This window comes from Pinus tabuliformis, chromosome 1_2 (assembly GCF_031772625.1).
Source record: "Pinus tabuliformis cultivar Carrire ecotype Pingquan chromosome 1_2, CPIR1, whole genome shotgun sequence".
NCBI lineage: Eukaryota > Viridiplantae > Streptophyta > Pinopsida > Pinales > Pinaceae > Pinus > Pinus tabuliformis.
The window spans coordinates 177,803,652-177,824,065 of NC_142298.1; the positions used below are offsets into that span (position 1 = coordinate 177,803,652).

The 20,414-nt window shown below is 39.7% G+C and overlaps 1 protein-coding gene across 7 annotated transcripts in view; it reads right to left on the minus strand.

Annotated features, from left to right (window-relative positions):
* The window catches only part of LOC149205066 (formin-like protein 14), a 108,058-nt gene that overhangs the window by 20,485 nt on the left and 67,159 nt on the right, over window positions 1-20,414 (minus strand). For all 7 annotated transcript variants that reach the window (XR_016252415.1, XR_016252414.1, XR_016252413.1 and 4 more), the window contains exons 15-18: window positions 10,331-10,402; window positions 9,036-9,152; window positions 8,225-8,293; window positions 8,068-8,134 (exon numbers count right to left, since the gene is read on the minus strand). Coding sequence is in view for 1 of the 7 variants with exons in the window: in XM_089394888.1 (XP_089251014.1) it covers window positions 8,068-8,134; window positions 8,225-8,293; window positions 9,036-9,152; window positions 10,331-10,402 (325 nt within the window). In the remaining 6 variants the exon portion in view is untranslated. The remainder of the gene's footprint in view (window positions 1-8,067; window positions 8,135-8,224; window positions 8,294-9,035; window positions 9,153-10,330; window positions 10,403-20,414) is intronic.

Here is a 20,414-nt window from a genome sequence, read left to right on the forward strand (position 1 = left end):
TGTGGAACTTCTTCAGTATCTCGTCGGCATACTTGCCCTGAAAGACAAACAGTTCCTCATCTCCTTGCCATACTTCCATACTAAGAAAATAATGCATGAGCCCCAGCTCCATCTCAAATTCTCTTGCAAGATCCTCTTTGCAAGATTTTACTAGATTCTCATCACCTGTTAGAATTAAATCATTGACATATAATACTATAATTAACAATTTACCTTCAACCACAATATGGTAAAGGTTTGCATTTGCTTCACTTTTGGTGAAGCCCACCTTGGTGAAATAACTGTCAATCCTAGTGTACCAAGCACAGTGTGCTTGTTTCAATCCATACAACGCTCGCTAGAGTCTGCACACATGGCGACTCTCTATTGAAGGTCTCAAATCCTTCCAGCTGCTCAATGTACACCTCTTCCTCAATCACACCGTAAAGGAATGTTGTCTTCACATTTATCTGGTATATCTTCCATCCCATCTGCGTTGAAAGTGCTAGAATAGATCTGATTGAAGAGTACCTTGCTACTGGAGCAAAGGTCTGGTTGTAATCAATTCCCTCCACCTAAGAGAACCCTCTGGCCACAAATCTGGCCTTGTGTTTCTCCACATTCCCATCTGCTACTTGCTTTACCTTGTAAAGCCATCTAGAACTCACCACTGACTTGTCTGTTGGTCTTCAGACTACTTCCCAAATAATGTTTCTAATAATGGAGTCATACTCCTCAACCATGGCATCAAACCATATTGGTTGTCGCACTACTTCCTCGAATGAGGATGACTCAATCTCTACACTCTTGTTCATCAAAGCCATGTAGTCAGTGTACCGATTCGATGACCTCCTCTGCCAGTGCTGTGATGTGGGTGCTCCCACATTCTCTTTAGCATCATGCATCAATCTATCAGCCTCTCTGGTGTGCTTCCTTCCATCTCTGGAAGTCTCTGCATGAGTGGGTGCTTCCACTCTCTGCTCCTCTGCATGTGGTTGCTCCACATCATCCTGAGGTTCTTCCTTTGGAGCTAAAAGCTCCTCTTCTCCATGCAACTGAAGCTCCCTCTCAAGGGAACATCTCATGGCCTTCTCTTCATCGAACTTCACATCTCTACGAACCATTGTCATCTTGTGAGATGGCAGGTACACCTGATAGTTGTGAGGTGTATCAGTGTACCCCACAAATATGCCCAACTCAACTGTTGGTTCTAGATTTTTCCTTACATCCTTGGTAACATGACAATAAACTGATGAACCAAAGATCTTGAAGTGTGCCACATCTGGTTTCTTACCTTAAAAAGTTTCTTCTGGTGAACTCATCCCAGAAATCCAATGAGGAGTCATGTTCTACACATACAACTGTGTTGCATGCTTCAACTCACAAGTGCAACAGTAGGCCCTCATCATGTAACAGTGCCTGTGCAACTCCCACAATACTTATGGTCTTCCTTTAAGCCACCCCATTCTATTGTGTGTTATGGGGTGTTATTAACTCTCGTTGAATGCCTTTGATGCATAAAAGTTCTTGAATTCATTCGACACAAATTCTCCATCATTATTGCTCCTGAGAGCCTTCACTTTCCTGCCAATGCCTTTCTCAGCAAGTGCTTTAATTTCACAAAATTTAGCAAATGTCTGATCTTTCTTCTGCATGAAGAAAATCCAACACTTACAAGAGAAATCATCTACAAATATTACATAATACATGTGCTTGGATGTGGAGGCTGTCGAGAATGGTCCACACACATCTGAGTGAACTCTTTCAAGGATCGCTTGTACTCGACTGTCCTTATCATGAAATGTGGCTTTGGTGTACTTCCCCAATGTACACCCTTTGCATGTATCTCTCTGCTCTAGTGCACCCTTGGGAAGTCCTGTATAAATCTGCTGCATGATCTTCAAATTTCCATGGTGCAAGTGACCCAATCTTCTATGCCACAACTCACCGATGTCTCGGCTCTGCACCTTCTCTGCTTTTGTGCTCAAAGAAGCACAGTCTTCTACATCCAATTTCTAGAGGTTCTTCACTCGAACCCCGATCTGCTTCACTTGTCCTAAAGGCTATATGACGAAGGAAATCCTTTCCTTTGCTAATTATCACATCGTAGCCACAGTCCTCCAACATAGCAATTGAAAACAAATTCTTCTTCAGACTCGGAACATACATGATATCTTTTAATGTGAGAGGATAACTAGACTCACTCTGAAAAGTAACAGTACAGATGTTAGTCTACTATATCTTCCATCATCTCCCATTTCGATGTGCATCTGGAGGTCCTTCTCCTCCAAGTCACTGAAGAATTCTTCGTTGTCGGTCATATGGAATGAGGTTCCACTATCCAGATCAGTGTTTTAAAAATCTGTCGCCCTGACTCGGATTCGGCCGAGCTGACCAAGCCATACCCCTGGCCAGTCCGACTCAGTAGAAAAACCAGTTCAGTGGCCAGTTTGTCACCGACTCGGCCTAGTCCATATTAAATCGGTCGAACCAGTCAAAGACGCCCGACGATGCTTTTTGGAGGGAAATTTAAATCCCGAACACAATTAGATTTTGGTTTTAAGTTTTCTTGAAGTTGAACTACCTCTCCCAAGCCTATAAAAGCTACCCAACCCGCTCACATTTCCTCACAGCGATCTCATTGCATTTGTGTGAGAATTTGTGAGGAGATTGTGAAAAGTTGTGGAGTTGGTTTTTGGAGCAACTATGAGGAGTCTTGGGCAATCATTGGCGCAGCATTAAGGAGGATAAAGCCTAGAGGTATTTTTTTTCACTTCTAAAATTTGTCTTCGCTTATTTTTCTTTTTCTTTTGCAAATTTGCAAATTGAAAAGAGTAATTTTTGTAAAAGAAATGAACATTGAAGCGTTGTTTTTTTTTGTTTTCATTTTCAGATTTTTTTCCTTTCATTTCCAAGTCCAAATATCAAAAAATGGCTCCTAGAATGAAAGACGATGCTTGGGCATATGTTGAGATGATTGATAATCAAATGCATTGCAAATTTTGTCATAGAAAAAATAAGGGAGGTGGAGGGGGCATTCATAGGCTAAAACAACACTTGGTTGGTGTTAGAAGCCAAATTACTACATGTGAAGCAGCATCAAAACAAATTGGGGAGATTAGGAAGGAGTTTCTAGATAAATTTGAGAAGTTCGAGGAAGAAAAAGCTAGGCATAAAGAAATAGAGGCTAAATTGGGAGGAAGAGGATTATAAAACACATGATGGCTGCCAACCCCAATTTTGATTATGAGGTCTCTTCATCTATCCCTTGCACTGATGCATCCAACCCCTTCCGCTATGTTCCTCCCTCTTTGGAGTCTATTCAAAAAAAGGGTAAGGGTAAAACGAAAAAGAAGGGTGATATCAAAAGTTATTTCACACCCTCCTCTCCCTCTAATAGTGCACATGGTCCTCAAGCTAATAGAGGTCAAATGCAGTCCACTTTAGATAACCATTGGAAAAAATAACTGAGAGAGACGGCCTGTGATAACATAGCTAGATGGTGGTATTGATGCTGATATCCCCTTCAATGCTTCTTGTTCACCATATTATGAACCCATGTTTAATGCCATATTTGCTATTGGAAAGGGCTTCAAAGAACCTACTATGCATGAGTTAAGGGGATCTCTTTTGCAAAAAGAAGTTTTGTCCATTGATGAATAGTTGAAAGATTTCAAAAGCTCATGGGCCAAAACAAGATGAACCATCATGTCAAGATGGATGGACTGATCAAAGGAACCGTACCATCATAAATTTTCTTATATTTTGTCCATAGGGAACCATGTTTCTAAAATCAGTTCATGCATCTGATAAGGTGGAATATGCAAACTTGTTTCAGATTTTGGATGAGTTTGTTGAAGAGTTGGGGTGGCTAATGTTGTTCAAATCATCACAGATAATACCTTTAACTATGTTCTTGCTGGTAAAATGTAGGAAAAACACAAAACCATCTTTTGGACCCCATGTGTTACACATTGCATAGACCTCATGCTTGAGGATATTGGCAAAATAGATTGGGTTAAGAAAATCGTAGAGCATGCCAAAAGCATAACAAAATATATCTACAATCACTCGTGGATTTTGAGCCTAATGAGGAAACACACAGGGGGCAGGGATATTATTAGGCCTTCCATCACTAGATTTGCAACTCATTTTTTGACATTGCAATCTATGCTTTTCCAACATAGAATCTTGCAAAGGGTGTTTCCCAGTGATGAATGGAATGAATGTCAATGGTCTCACAAACAAGATGGCAAAGATCTAAGAAAGAAAGTTAATGAAGAAATATTTTGGAAAAAGGCAGTAGGGATTGTGAAGGTTGTTGAGCCACTGGTTAAGGTGTTGTAGTTGGTGGATGGGGAAAGATTGGCTATGGGCTTCATTTATAAGGCTATGGATCAAGCAAAGGGGCAAATAAAGACAATATAGAAGGATAGAGTGGCTAAGTATGGGCCCATTTGGGAAATCAATGATCAAATATGGAACAATCAACTCCATCGCCATATACATGAAGCTGGATTTTTCTGAACCCAAGGTATCATGGTCCCTAAGGAGAGTGATCAGTTGGAGATACATTGACAGATCACTTGTTTCAGAAGAGCCACAAGTACCCTTGGAAAGAACCTAGCAAGGATTGCAAGGTAAGCAAATGAGCCATGTAAACAAACAATTTCAATTTTCAAATTCTTATTTTGTTAAATTGTTTATAATTTGAAAGTTGGATATAATTTGTTGAGCTAACCCATTACACAACTATGTTTTTGCCGCACAATGGTGGGAGGCATTTGGTAGTCATTGTCCTCAATTGCAGAAGTTTGCAATCTGTATTTTAAGTCAAAATTGCAATGCTACTAGGTGTGAACACAATTGGTATTTCTTTGAGAGGATTCACACAAAGAAGAGAAACCGTTTGGAACAAAAACAATTAAATGATCTAGTCTATGTCCAATACAACCTCCGGCTAAAACGCAACCAATTGTTGAACAAAAGACCTCATACAGATCCCATTGTGTTGGAAGATATTGATCCAACATCAGATTGGGTAGTAGAGAGTCATCCAACAGAGTTTAATTCTGATGAGGATATTGGTGTTGATTTGGATTTACAGATGGGGACATTAGTTGAAAATGATGTTCACTTGAATGCAGATCCACTTGTACCAGGCCTAGCCCCGAGTCCTCCAGATGCAGGGACTTCCTCTACTCAGCCGCGACGGGAGCGCATATCTCGTCTATCTTAGCATGCAGTTATTGCGCCTGCTAGTGCTACTACTTCTACAGTTGCAGTTGGAGATGGTGATGAGGAGGAAGAGCCATGGGTTTCCCTGTCTGACTCTGATTCAAAGTCTGAGCCAGATGATGTTGGCTTCTCTAGCAGTAGCCAGTAAAACTAGTGACTAGTGATGTTTTATAGTTTACTTTTGTTGTAGAGATCATTTAGAGCCTCCTTGGTTGTGTGTTTTTGTTTTGATCTCTTTATCATGTATGTATTGGACAACGCACTGGGTTCAATTTTGATATAATGGATAGATTCATGAGCCTACTTTGATCATATGTTGTCTTCTCTCTATATTCTATTGCTTTGTGTTTGGAAACATGAATGAAAATCTTTAAAATTATGTTTTTTCATTAAAAAAATAAATATTTAATGTATTTTTTACAACGGCCGAGTCGATACAGAGTCGAAGTCGACCCTTGGCCAGTTCCGATCCCGAGTCGGAGTTTTAAAACATTGGTTAGTAGTATAAGAGCACCAAGGTCTGCTGGTGTAACAGCTCTAGTTGAATCTAAAACTATATTGTGTAGCTGGAAAGATAGTAAATCTTGTGGAATGTTAGGTACTGTTGAACCGACTTTACTTGTATTAGTTGAAGAAGTCAACTATTTTGTTCACACTATTTGTGCACTCAATATCATCACTGTTTGAAAATTAGATAAGTATTGTGATACTGGTATAGATTACAATTTTGTCATTTAGAGCCTCCTTGGTTGTGTGTTTTTGTTTTGATCTCTTTATCATGTATGTATTGGACAGTGCACTGGTTTCCATTTTGATATAATGGATAGATTCATGAGCCTACTTTGATCATATGTTGTCTTCTCTCTATATTCTATTGTTTTGTATTTGGAAACATTAATGAAAATCTTTAAAATTATGTTTTTTCATAAAAAAAAAAATATTTAATGTATTTTTTACAACGGTCGAGTCGACACAGAGTCGGAGTCGACCCTCGGCCGGTTCCAATCCCGAGTCGGAGTTTTAAAACGTTGGTTAGTAGTATAAGATCATGAAGGTCTGCTGGTGTAACAGCTCTAGTTGAATCTAAAACTATATTGTGTAGCTGGAAAGATAGTAAATTTTGTGGAATGTTAGGTACTGTTGAACCGACTTTACTTGTATTAGTTGAAGAAGTCAACTATTTTGCTCACACTGTTTGTGCACTCAATATCATCACTGTTTGAAAATTAGATAAGTATTGTGATACTGGTATAGATTACAATTTTGTCATGTGCTCTTTTCAACCCTAAGGGTAATTTTCCCAAGAGAGAAACTGCATTGAATTCGTCTTCCAAGATTTTGTTTGCTTACTCTTGGAATCTTCAATCATATGCTCATACTTGTTTATGTTTTAACGTTTCCCACTTCAGTTACTATCAGTATAAATGCTAAAGCTTGAAGCTCTTACCATATGCTATTCTACTGCATTCCTTGGAGCATTCCCATTTTTTGTTCCCAAGCTCTTAAGGGATAAATCACAACCGTGACCATTCCTTTTTAATCAGAGAATTGCAAGGGACATCCCCTCTCTTGTGCTCTTAGCAATGCTGCAAATATCGTTTCAGGGAATGTATCATTGAGGGTCCAGGGAAAGAAAAAAAAATTGTCAGCATATTGGAAAAAATATCAGAACATATCTACAACCACAAATCAGACCTGAAAAACCTGGAAACATTGGCAACATGAAAAACCCTGGAAAGAATTTTGAAATGTCAGGAGAAATCAGAGATATTTGCAAAACTGGATCTGAAGGCATGGTATTTTGAAACTTGGCATTGGTGTAGTGATTCTCTTAGATCAACCCAGAAATCCATTCTTCCTTTTGTCTTTTCTTATTTATGACTGACTCTAAAACCTGTCTTTTTGTATAGCACATAAAACACCACAAAGAGGCTTTTGGGCCAATCTTGTGCCTTCTAATCGTCCACAATTGCTCTATTTTTCCTTTAGCAATGTTATGCAATTACCTTGGCTCTTAGTGCCTGGTATCTATTTTGCACGAAACTTCTAGGAACCTGGCGTTTCGGGACATACCCACACCCGAAACATCGAAACTAAAACTCGACCATCATGTAATCATATATGAGAGCTAATATAGACTTGGTTTTCCTTCTAAATTGTCCACCATGGGTCTTATTCCTTTTTTTCTTGCAAGATAACGTGTTATTCACTTATTTATATGTTCATTTATATATATATATATATATATATGACATTTCAGTCGGCATTTCGGCCAACGTTTCCATTTTTGGGAGGTGACATTTCTAAAGGTACCCATTTCAGAAACTCTGAAACATTTCGGCGCTTCGTGCAACTTAGCCTGGTATATTGTCATCTGTTAACTATGTTATTATGCATAAACGCAAAAACTGTGAAGAGCACCATTATCACAAGGTATTGGAGCACAAGTATCACTAGCATCACGATGGATTTGGTACCCATATATTTTTCTTCGCATACCTTACACAAAACCAATGAGCTGCACCAGATTTGTATCTTTAGAATTGATCTAGACTATCATTCAAAATGGCCCTTTGTTTGTTCGCTATTTGTTTCACTGTAAATGTAGGAATTAAACTATCCCACATGAAAGACAAATTATAGTATTCTTCACCACTATAACACTATAAATTTCTAAACAGGCCCAAAAGAAGAAAGAAGAATAGAAAACAAAGAACAACTGTACATAAAACTTGAGTAAATAGAACACAAAAGTTTAGATTCAAAAATAGTATACATAATTTCCCAATAGAGTATCACTTCTCCCTACACATTTGTAATTCACCAGGACCAAATAAGAGGCAGTTTTACCTTGTTCAAATGGGCAACGAGCAGGATCCTCACCAAAATACTGGGCAAGTGAGTCTGCATTCCGTCCCTGACATGACAAAATTTGTTAATTCAGACTTTAAAAAGATTGAACAGAGAGAGAGAGAGAGAGAGAGAGAGAGAGAGAGAGAGAGCTAACCACTTCTGAATATAATGATGTAAGTGATCTCACATCTGCTTCAGCTGTATAAAGAAAATCTTTCAAAACCTGCACACAGAATAAGGATGTTACATATCCATATTCTCCTAGGACACTTCTACAAAGAAAAAGATTACTAGAAAACAAATCTAGATTTTAACTAGATAATCAAGAGAATGAATTACAGGACACCTAGAATGTAATATTTCAGATGATTTGAGAACCTATATACTTTAAAGATTAAAGCATTTGTAAACTTATCAGTGATCACTATCATTGGAAAACCATACACTTTGTCAAATTGAACTACTACCTACAGCACCAATACAATGTACACTTGCATTTTTCTTCTCTACATCGTAAAATTCACCTTATCAATTCAATTAAAATTAGTCATTAGGAAGTAACCCCTCTAGTTGAAATACTGTCCATACTGGAATCTACAACACACATTTATCATGTGCACACACATGTTGTTTGCACCTTAAAAGCTAATATAGTTCATATTTACCAGAAGTCAATTTACAATAAAAAATGCTTCCAAAGATCGCATCTGATATATGAATATATAATTATAGACTTTGCCCATAATAGATTTAACATGGCACTACTAAATGCTACTAAAGTCAGCACTGAAGGTTAATGAAGTTGTTAACTCTTGAAAAGGCAAGTAACAGTAACAAGAGAAAACTAAAATGATACGTTCATGTCTGATGGTGTTCTAGTAGTAGTAACAAAATAGTAAGGCACGCTAACAAATAACTAGAAACAAAACCCAGGAGAAAAGTTGAATTTGATCTTGGTTATATACCTTCCGAAAGCCCACTGACACAGCACCATCTGTCTCCGATGTAATGAGTTCTTGCTCAACTTTTTCAAGACCCTTAGTCACTGCTTGCATCTCTTCAGCTAGGGACTTCAGTTGGATCTGCTACACAGACACCGTGTTAAAAAGAATTACATATTACAAACAACACATTCATGCATAATTAAATAATAAACATATTCCTCTCTTCATCAGCCAATTGTTGTTTGAAGTTCTTTGTGAGCCATGAGGAATATTTCACCCTTCCTTATGAGGTGGGGGAGTTGGTTACACCAAATGTTCTTTGTTCAATTGAGTCTAGCACGGGTAGTTAATAGGAGAAGCTGTTCTCCTCTCCACCCAGGTTCAAATCACACTTGAGACATGTTTTCCCTTTGCGGAACAGCTAGGGCTGATAAGGTACAAGCAATCTCATTCTCGCTCAAGTGCTTGAGGTGAGACAAGATGTCTTAAACTTTCCTTTTTTGTCAATTGGGCCTATCTTGAGTGGTTGTGAGGAAGAATTGTCATCCTCACCACCCAGGTTCAAATATCACTTGTGATAGGTTTCACTCTTCATGAGCCAATAGTTTGATTGAGGTACTTTGTGAGCCATGAAGAACATCTTCACTTGCTTATGGGGTGGAGGGTGGGGTAGTTAATAGGAGAAGCTGTTCTCCTCCCCACCCAGGTTCAAAGACTACTTGTGACATGTCTGCTCTTCATCAGCCAATTGTTGATTGGGGCTCTTCACACCTACACACTGGAGAATGGGATGAGTGGTTACATGTACAAAATAGAAATATTTACACACTCCCAACACCAAAAGACTTGGTTCACTTGCACATAAAAAGGGCTTTCTAGGCACTGTCCCCTGGCTAGATTAGAGAGGAGTTAAAAAGAATCCAATGTTTACCAGTAGAGACCAGATGCTTTCTTGGAACTATATAAAATACTGCTACAAGTTAGCACTTTCAAGATGAAGAAATATTTCAGGGCCCATGTGGCAGCATGACAAACCATTTATTTGCTATATTACAAAGAAGACTTGTGAAAAGGCAAGACTAACTTGTCAGAACGCAAAGCAACTCATCAGAAGGTGGGCACTCCCAGAGTTTGAATGCAGATGGTTTAAAAGAATTTAGTCCATCCAGGAAACTAGGATTGACTCTAAATTATGTGCTTCATTTGTAGGCCTGTAAACCATCTCACATAGCTCTTGGTGTAATCTTCATGGAAATTCAATGTAATAAAAAAGCAGCTATGGTTTTTCCAAAAAAGGAGTATTCAAATGGTATTACCTTGGCAGCTGCTTCAAGATGAACAAGGTCCTTGTCAAAGTCTAGCAGCTCTTCCATCTTTTCAGCAAGCACCTGAAACAATATGGACTTCATATTAGAGAAACAGTGACAGGAAACTTATGAATCAGATAAAATTTTGAAAGAATTTGATAAATAACATATTCTAGAAGGACGGTACTATATGGGTCAACAAATCCAACTCCGAAACGAGGGTGACATTTCCCATGTATGAGATAGGACCCAGCTTACATGCAAATTACATTTTTTTCATCCATATTACATTTGTTTAATCCATTTCTTATCCCAAGTTACTATGATGAAAGTATCTACTCACTATATGTTAACTCGCATTACCACCAAAATACAGCTTATAAATGATCCTTAAGCCATTTACAAAACCATGCTACAGTGTTCATGGCACATGCCCAGTTAGTCAACTTTACAAAAGTAGTGTAGCAATAAAAATACCAGTTCATTATAATTTTGAAACCAAATGATGTCGAAGGAGCTTTGCAACGAGAGTAAAAAAGCACATGCAACAAAATTTCCCAGTGCATTGGTACATCATATTTAGTTTTATCATTACTTTTGGCCATCCTGTCTTATGCTGGAGTGAACTAACCTTAAGGACAGTATATAATTGGCTCAGCCCAAAGCTTCAACCTGCAGCCTGCAGGTCTGTACTGCAGTAAATCTCTAACAATACCTAAAAGTGTCTATCAACTTCCAATGCAGAGAAAGCACTTTCACAGAAAGAATACTATAGGTTAACTTTCAAGAAAGACGATACTATATGGGTCAACAAATCCAACTCTGAAACGAGGATGACATTTCCCATGTATGACATAGGACCCAGCTTACATGCAAATTACATTTTTTTCATCCATATTACATTTTTTTAATCCATTTCTTATAGCAAGTTACTGTGATGGAAGTAACTACTCGCATTGTCACCAAAATACAGCTTATAAATGATCCTTAAGCCATTTACAAAGCCATGTTGTAAATTACTCTAAACCATGCTACAGTGTTCATGGCACATGCCCAGTTAGTCAACTGAAAATCTCATTTACAAAAGCAGTGTAGCAATAAAAATACCAGTTCATTATAATTTTGAAACCAAAATGATGTCGAAGGAGCTTTGCAACGAGAGTAAATCAGCACATGCAACAAAATTTCCCAGTGCATTGGTACATCATATTTAGTTTTATCATTAATTTTGGCCATCCTGTCTTATGCTGGAGTGAACCAACCTCAAGGACAGTATATATTTGGCTCAGCCCAAAGCTTCAACCTGCAGCCTGCAGGTCTGTACTGCAGTAAATCTCTAACAATACCTAAAAGTGTCTATCAACTTCCAATGCAGAGAAAGCACTTTCACAGAAATAATACTATAGGTTAACTTGCCTAATGCAGGTTTCTACTGTCAAATTGTGGAGCATAAGATCATGAATTATCGATTTGGTAGCAAACCTGCTGCAGGTCAAACAGAGCAGGAAAACATGCAGATAGGAAAACACAGGAAATAGAGAATTGGGCCGTCACTAATCAAACAGCCTCTTTACCGACCCATCAAACTAAATTTTCTCTCCTATTCCAGAAATTTAACACAATATCAGAGGAGTAGCCCAATCAAGCTTAATTAAGCCAAGTTCACCAGCCTATATGCCTGCAAAGCAGCATATGCAAATGCAGAACTCCCCCTTTCCCTCCCCCTTGATTAAGCAAGCATCACAGAGAAAACCCCTTCGAGAAGGGAAAATAAACCTCAAGAAAAGGATCACATCCAGGATCTTTGGAAGAAGAGCCAAAACCAAGTCACCAAATAAATTTACTGTGCTTTCAGGAATGAAAGAAAATTCTGGCATGGCAATAGATAATCCTATAACCAGTTTAATCATGTTCGCATTCCCTCCAGGGCTGCGTCCTCCATAAAGAAATGCACCCACATCCCCAGTTCATGTCATAGGAAGTCTAAAAACATTGGATATGGACAGAGCATCAACTGGATGGACTGGAATGTACCCATCATTTCAATGATGCACACCCAAGGGGCATCCCCATGAACTTGCAGGTTTTTCTAGATTGCCTCCCCCACAATATGTTTTTTGGAGGATACAAATTAGAATCAAGAGAAATTATCAACCTAAAATTTCACAGAAATATTTATTTTCAATTCAAAATCTGTTCCACAATTGTTAAAATTTGGGTACTAGAGGAGAAGTGGTTCCCTAAGGCTTTGATCTTTGGCCTAGGGAAAAGTGTTCAAATTTTTACTTTTTTCCTAAAGTTACTTTATAAGTGATAAAGTCACTTTAATTTAAAAGTGACTTTATAAGTGGTAAAGTTACATTCTAATTTAAAAGTGACTTTATAAGTGGTAAAATTACATTTTAATTTAAAGGTGACTTTATTAAAGTCAATGAAGAATTATAAAGTGAAAAAGTGATTATGGAAATAGAGGACTAAGTGGGTGAATTAAAAAATAGAAAGTGAGAATTAAATGCACATTTATTCTCAGCCATTAGATCTTAGGGTAACCCAAAAGGTCATTTGGAGATTAAAAGGAGAAGAGAACAGGAAAAGATCAATTCATTCTTTCATGAGCATTTGAAAGAAAGAGCAGGGAGAGCAAGGAGAAAATTTCTGAGCAGTTAGGAAGTGAAGGAGAGCAGCTAGAAGACATTTCAGCAAATCTGGGCAGCAGCGTTTATTGGCACACATCCCAAGGCAAAATCGTATAGCAAGAGAAAGGCAAGAAATCAAAGAAGAGGGACAGCACAGAAATTGAGGAAGAGGGACAGCAGCTAGGGCACGAATTTCGAGGCAGTCATGCTGCTGAAATCTGTATGGTCCGTATGGTCCGTACAGCAAGTTCTGGGCACATTTTTCGAGGCAAACAGTACAACATTTAATGTTGTTTTATTGCTATAAAAAAATTTGTTTTGGTTGTTTGCTGATTTGCACAATTTTCGAGGTGGAGATCAAGCACGGAAATCGAGATAATTAGTAATTTGTGGTTGATGGAATTTTTACTGTGTATTTAAGTTTTTCTGTAAAAGCATTTTCAGAAATAAAGAAGCGCTCTCAAACTGGTTTTCCCCAAGAGTTGTAGGGGGCTTTTCCAGGGTCACATTGACCAAATATCACTGTGATATTTTCTGTGTGTGGCTGTCATAATTTTGCTGTGTTTTATTTCTGCAATTTCAGCAATTGTGAAATCTCTAAATTTGTGTTTTCAAAAAAATATTGTCATTTCCAGATTTTAGAATTTTTATCATGCTTGGATTTAAAACTAAATGCATAGAGTGATAAGGAAAACTGGTAACCGAAGTGGGGGTTGAAATTCTTCATGGTATCATAGCTTGGTTGGCTGAAAAGTGCAGTTTGGGACAACAAAGTGAAAATTACAGCAAGCTGATTTTTACACAAAAAACAGAAACCTTTACCACAGATTTGGAAATTTCAGTTTGGTAGGACAGTGAAGACAGGTTGGATGGGCAGAACAACTACAATGCATGGAAGGAGAGAATCCAAAGCATCTTTGAGAAAGCAGAAGTATGGGGCATTATGGTAAATACCACACAAAACCCAGTAGTAGTACCCGCTGACCCTGTACAGTGGGCAAAGTTTAACAAAAAGAATGCTAAGGCAAAAAAATTGATTCTGGAAGGAATCAAAGACCATGTCATTCCTCATGTAAAAGGAAAGACTTATGCACATGAGATGTGGACAGCCTTGACCAGTCTTTACCAGAGCTCAAATGAAAACAGAAAAATGGTCCTAAAAGAGAAACTAAAGGCCAATAAAATGGCTAAGACTGACAATGCTACAGCATACCTCACAAAGATCACTTTAGTGAGAGATGAGTTAGCAGTTGTAGGTGAGATCATTGCACCCACTAAGTTGGTGAGGATTGCTTTGAATGGTCTTCCCAAGACTTGGGAGAATTTTGTGGATGGCATTGTTGCACAGGAAAACCTTCCCGATTGGGAGAGGTTGTGGGATGATTGCATTCAGAATGAGATCAGAAAGAACCATCTTGGGGCAACCAAACAGGTGGAGGAGGATGACAATGTGGCATTGTTAGCAAGAGGCAAGAAGGGCAGAGCAAAGAAACAAGCTTCCAACAGTGGAGGCAAAGGTAAAGGCAAGCAGCAAAACAAGGAGAAGGACTATTCCAAAGTCAAATGTTGGAATTGTCAAAAGTTGGGACACTATGCTGTTGTGTGTCCGGAGAAGAAGAACAAGAAAGGGAAAGACAAACCCATGGCAACTTTTGCAGAGATAGAGAGCTTTGATCGAGAGTTTGGGTTCATAGTTTGTGAGGCCACTAGTGCAAGATCACCTGCCATACAAGTTCAGAGGGAGTGTGCATTCCCCGCTACTAGCAGAGCATCTTCTAGCATTTGGTATGTTGACAGTGGCACTTCCTGCCACATGACAAGTGTAAGAGAGTACTTCTCAGAGCTTTCAGAGGGTGATACTGATATGGAGGTAGTACTTGGTGATGACAGCATTGTTAGAGTAGTCAGTGTGGGGACATTGACATTTGATAGGGGACTCAAACCTCCCTTGAAAGTGTCAGATGTTCTATATGTGCCTGGAATGAAGAAGAACTTGATATCTGTCTCAGCACTTGAGGACAGAGGGTATGATGTGTTGTTCAGGAGAGGACAGGTGCTTATATATCCTAAGGGAGCTCCAGCTGCTTTAGCGAGAAAGATTGGTGTGCGCCCTGCCAAGGTGTACAAGTTCTCATTCCATCCCCTGATGGCATTGAGTAGCAACACTCGAGACAGGACTGACAACAGATCTAGCAGTTCAGAATTGTGTGAGATTTGGCATCGTAGGATGGGGTACATGTATCATGGGGCCTTGAGTACATTGCGGGAGATCACCACTGGTGTGCCAGATTTCAATTTTGACCACCTTGATGTATGCAGAGGATGTGCTATGGGGAAGTATGCCAGATCCCCTTTTCCCAGCAGTGACAACAGTGCCAGATCCCCTTTTCCCAGCAATGACAGCAGAGCGACCGGGATCCTTGACTTGATTCATACCGATGTGAGTGATCGGATGTCTCATGTATCCTTGAGTGGCTATGAGTATTATGTTTTATTCATTCATGACCACTCCAAGAAGACCTAGATTTATTTCTTGAAGACCAAGAGTGAGGTCTTCAAGCGGTTTCAAGAGTTCAAAGCTCTTGTGGAGACCCAGATAGGTAGGAAGATCAAGGTCCTCAGGTCAGACAATGGAGGGGAGTATACCATTGGTGAGTTTGTTGATTTTTGTGTTAAGGCAGGCATTAGAAGGGAGTTCATAGTTCCTTACTACCCCCAATAGAATGGGGTTGCAGAGAGGAAGAACAGATCCATTGCAGGGGCTACCAAAGCCATGCTTCATGATCAGGGGTTACCTTTATTTTTGTGGGCAAAGGCCTACAACACTGTTGTGTACTTGCAGAACAGGAGTCCACATCGTGCCTTGGGGAATGTGACTCCGAAGGAGGCTTTTTCTGGGAAGAAGCCTGATGTTGGGCACTTTCGTATCTTTGGGTGCCTTACATATTCCTATGTCCCCAAGGAGAACAGGACCAAGCTAGAGCCCACTGCAGACAAGGGCATCTTTGTGGGTTATAGAGAGACCTCGAAAGCTTATCGGATTTATATTCCTGCACAGAGGAAAGTGGTTGTCAGGCGGGATGTGAAGTTCGAGGAGGAGAGAGCTTTCAGGAGGTCACGGGAGTTAGAGTATCCTGAGCCACCAAAACCTCAGGAGCAACTGAGTCAGTCACAGGGACCCAGTGGTCAGGGATCAGGAGGTACATCGATTACAGTGTTAGGTCCATCAGTGAGCAGTGGCTCTCAAAGTCAGGTGGGTGGTTCTTCGAGCAGCATGCAGGGCAGTCCACAGAGCAATTCACAGGGTAGTCCACTAATGGACAATTCACACGGTACTTCAGCATCCACAGGCGCTGATTCAAGCATGAGGTCAGTTGACAGGCCTTCAAGAGTTCAGGCTTCTGATGATGATGAGGATTCTTTCACTCCGGTGGGAGAAGCATGCTCAGGGAAGAGGAAGCCCAAGTGGCTTCAAGATACCTTGCGCGAGGCCACATCAGTTGCTGGGCCAAAGAGACAAGTTAGAGAGAGTAAACAACCTGAGCGGTTCTGTAGTTACATGGCATTGGTAACAAGAATTGTTGACTCTGAGCCTTCTAGTTATGGGGAGGCAGCCAACGAGCAACTTTGGAGAGAGGTCGTGATGGAGGAGTATTCTTCTATTATGAAGAACGATGTTTGGGAGGTAGTGTCGAGGCCTGAAGGTAAATCAGTTGTTACTTCCAGATGGCTCTACAAAATAAAGCATGTTGCAGGTTGTAGCATCAAGAAGTTCAAGGCTCGATTTGTAGCGAGAGGGTTCTCACAAGTAGAGGGAGTTGACTATGAGGAGACCTTCGCTCTCGTAGCTCGGTATACATCTATTCGCTCCATTATATCGATTGCAACAGAGATGGGTTGGAAGATACACCAGATGGATGTGAAGACCGCATTTTTCAATGGCTTCATTCAAGAGGAGGTTTATATTGAGCAGTCGCAAGGCTTTGAGGTGCATAGGAAGGAGTCCCATGTATGCAGATTGAAAAAGGCACTCTATGGCCTAAAGCAAGCTCCTAGAGCTTAGTACTCGAGGATTGATACAAACTTGCAGCAGTTTGGTTTCACAAAGAGTGAGGCTGATCCGAACCTATACTTCATTGTGGTGGGTGAGGAGCCTCTCATTCTGGTGTTGTATATTGATGACTTGATCATCACTGGTGCAGAGAGACTCATTGAGGGTTGCAAGAGAGATCTTGCTTCAAAGTTTGAGATGAAGGATATCGGCTTGATGCATTATTTTCTGGGATTGGAGGCGTGGCAAGAGGAGGGGTATTTCTTCCTGGGACAAGGGAAGTACATTGTGGATATTCTTAGCAGATTTCACATGGAGGACTGCAAACCCATGGCTACACTGATGATCACTAACTGGAAGAAGATTCACGCTTCTGATTCTGAGTTGGCAGATCCTGTTAGTCCTTACAATCTCCTAGGCTAAAAAGGAAATCGAGAAAGGTAACCTCAAACCAATTCAGCTCAGTAGCTAGCCCTACTGAGCATGAGAGGGATCTCTCTAAGTCTCTTATCAGTGATATGACTTTAAAGCAAATGAATTTTAGGCTAGATATGTGTATTTGTTTGTTTGTTTGTGAAAATTTGGTTTTTAGGGTTTGGAGCCACAAGTAGGTCTAGGCTGTGGGAGTGCAAGAGCAAATATGAGAAGGAGCCAGATATTAGAAGCCATGGTGTATTTTGAGTATTGTCAGTGTAGTAGAGAGGATATAGTGTGGAAGAAACTAATGAGCATAAATAAACATGATTTCATTAGCTTAGGAAGACATACACATAACTGTGAAAACGAGCTTGAAAAACAAGAATTATGTGTATTTTATTCTAAGGCATTCATAGAAAGAAGAGATATAATGTAGATAAAGATTTTTAGACCGTTAGAAAACAAAAAGAATGAAATACAAGCACCATGAACTCACAGGGCTAGAGTTCCTTGAAAATAGCTGCAACCTGTCTCTGTATTAGCTAAAAATATGATTACATGCAAGCTTCCTTCACAAAAAGTTCAACCCTCTTCTCCTGAGGAGAAATGATACATATAGACTCTCCTAGACCACTTGCCCACCTTCAGGAGTCGAATTCCTTGGTGGGGGAACTGACTCCAAGATTCTCTCAACCAACAAGTGAGAGTGAGAAGGTGAAACTCAAGCACTTCATGGAGAGTTTGTTTAGGAGTTTGCTTCTTTTATGAGGCCTAATAAACATCAAAAATAACTACATTTATTCATTCCTACATCACCTAAGCCTCGAAACTAGTGCCATTAAATAGAGAATCTTGACTTTGACTAAGTCAAACTAGAAACTAGAAATTTACACAGTGTAATTTACAATTTGGAACACAGAAAAGTGCAGAAGCACAACACTAACTTTGAGCTGATTTCTAGGTGCCTTCTAGAGGTCAAAATGCAAAACTGAGAGAACGGTCAACTAGCCCTTCAAGTCTAGTTTCCAGAACAGTTTGAATTTCTGAATTTGGAGCATGGGAAGGCCTTCAAAAATCCATTCTCCCAAGGTCAATCCAGAAGTGCGGCGCCTGTCAAAAAAAGGTCCAAAATGCTAGTTTTTTGCCACTTTTTGGCATTTTTCTCCAAAACTAAGCCACCTCTGCAAAATCTGAGCAAATGGGTTTTTAGAGGATGGCAAGAGCTTTCCAAAAATGTTGACCTTTCCTCAAATGGAGGCTTGAGGAAAAAGAGCAGTGCCTTCTAGAGCAACTGAATTTCTGAACTTGGACCAAAATTTCTCAAAAAACTCAAAATGATCAGAATTTGCTCAAAATTGGATGGAAGGTGTAAAAACATGTTTGTTGTAGCTTCATTGATGCTTCAGCAAGCATCTCTAAGTTCCCCGCATCCTTTGGGTTTTTAAGCCTCCTTGAGCTTATTTTCAAGTTGTTTTACTTTGACATTGGCGATCTTGTTTTGAGCTTAATAGTGATGCGCCATGTGTCTGAGCAACTGATTATCCTTGTTTGCCTTCCCAAAGAGCTTCTCCAAGTGTTCATTCACCCTATTGAGCCAATATTCCTTATCTTGATGAACCTCTAGGGCAATCCTATCTTCTAGGTCAAGGTCCTCATTTAGCAGAATTTGTTCTTGCTCCTCTTGCAAAGCTTTCTTGAGGCCTCTTGTTCTTGATCTTTTCCTTTTTCCTCTCCCCTTTGATGCTTTAGGCTCGCTTGATTCCATGATCTCCTTACCTTTGCCAACTTGTTGCAATAACTTGGCTTTTTCCTTTTCTAAGATCAACTCCTTTGCTTTGAGTTGACTGTTTTCCTGTTCAAGGAATGATATAACATATTTTGCCCTTTCCAAATTGATTGCTAGCTCCTTGATTTGGTAGTCCTTATCCCGGATTGTCTGTCGCATGTTTGAGGTCTGATCCTCAATCTCTGGATCAATCAATTCAACTCATGTTCAACTGTGTCTTTCTCTTTTGATGTCGGTTCTTGCTTTGTTGATGAAGAAGGCTTGGCCCCTTTCCCTCTGTGAGAAGAAAACACAAGCCTCTGCCCTTTCTGATACACTTTAGTCACCTCAAGTTTGGGTAGTTTAGTCTTCTCCACTGTTTTGCTAGATGACCCCACCTCTGTTTGTTGTTTTGGTGCACTAGGAAACTGAGATGCTGCATTTTTCTAATGCCATTTCAAAGCTGCTTCCAAAAAGGCTTCCCAAACCATACCTTTCTCTACCAGCTGGTGAAGGACAATGGTTTTGATGAGACTGTGATGGAACAAGCTTGGGGAGTGCTCTTTGTCCTTTAATTGTATTTTTTCAGACATTTTGGAAATGCTCCTGAATAGATAATTACACATGTTGAGTGGCTTTTGAGAGGTGAAAGGCAACAGGAGGCAAATATGATAGGCATATAACCTGGAGAATCTACCTTCACAAGTGAAGAACCTCATGACAGTTTTCATCAAAGGGGTGTATTTATTCAATAAATATATGAAAGGCATGAGGTGAGTATGTGTTTCTCTGTATGGCGTCTTCAAGAAAGGCTTGTAGTATTCAAGATCTAGGCTCATTCCTTTGAACCAATATTTGCCATTGTCTGGTAACCCAGTTGCAATTGAGATGGAGGCCACTGAAAAACTGAACTCAACACCAGCAATGACAGCAATTTCTCCTTTCAGTTGAGTTGCCACCCAATCTGTTAGTTGCTCATGAAATCCCACCTCGCTCACCCTTTTGCAAAATTCCAGGCAGTGGACATCCTCAAAGCATTGTTTGATGAAAGGATAGGAGTTGATTGTATTGCAGTCTGATGGTTCATATCTGAGGATCTTCCCTCCTTTATGTTGTCTTTTTCTTTCTGGCGAAGATTCTACCTCCATGATGACACAAAGCCCTAGCAGCAAGCAGCGAAAATAAAATGTGAGGTGTGAATGGAAATGAAGTGATATGAAGGTG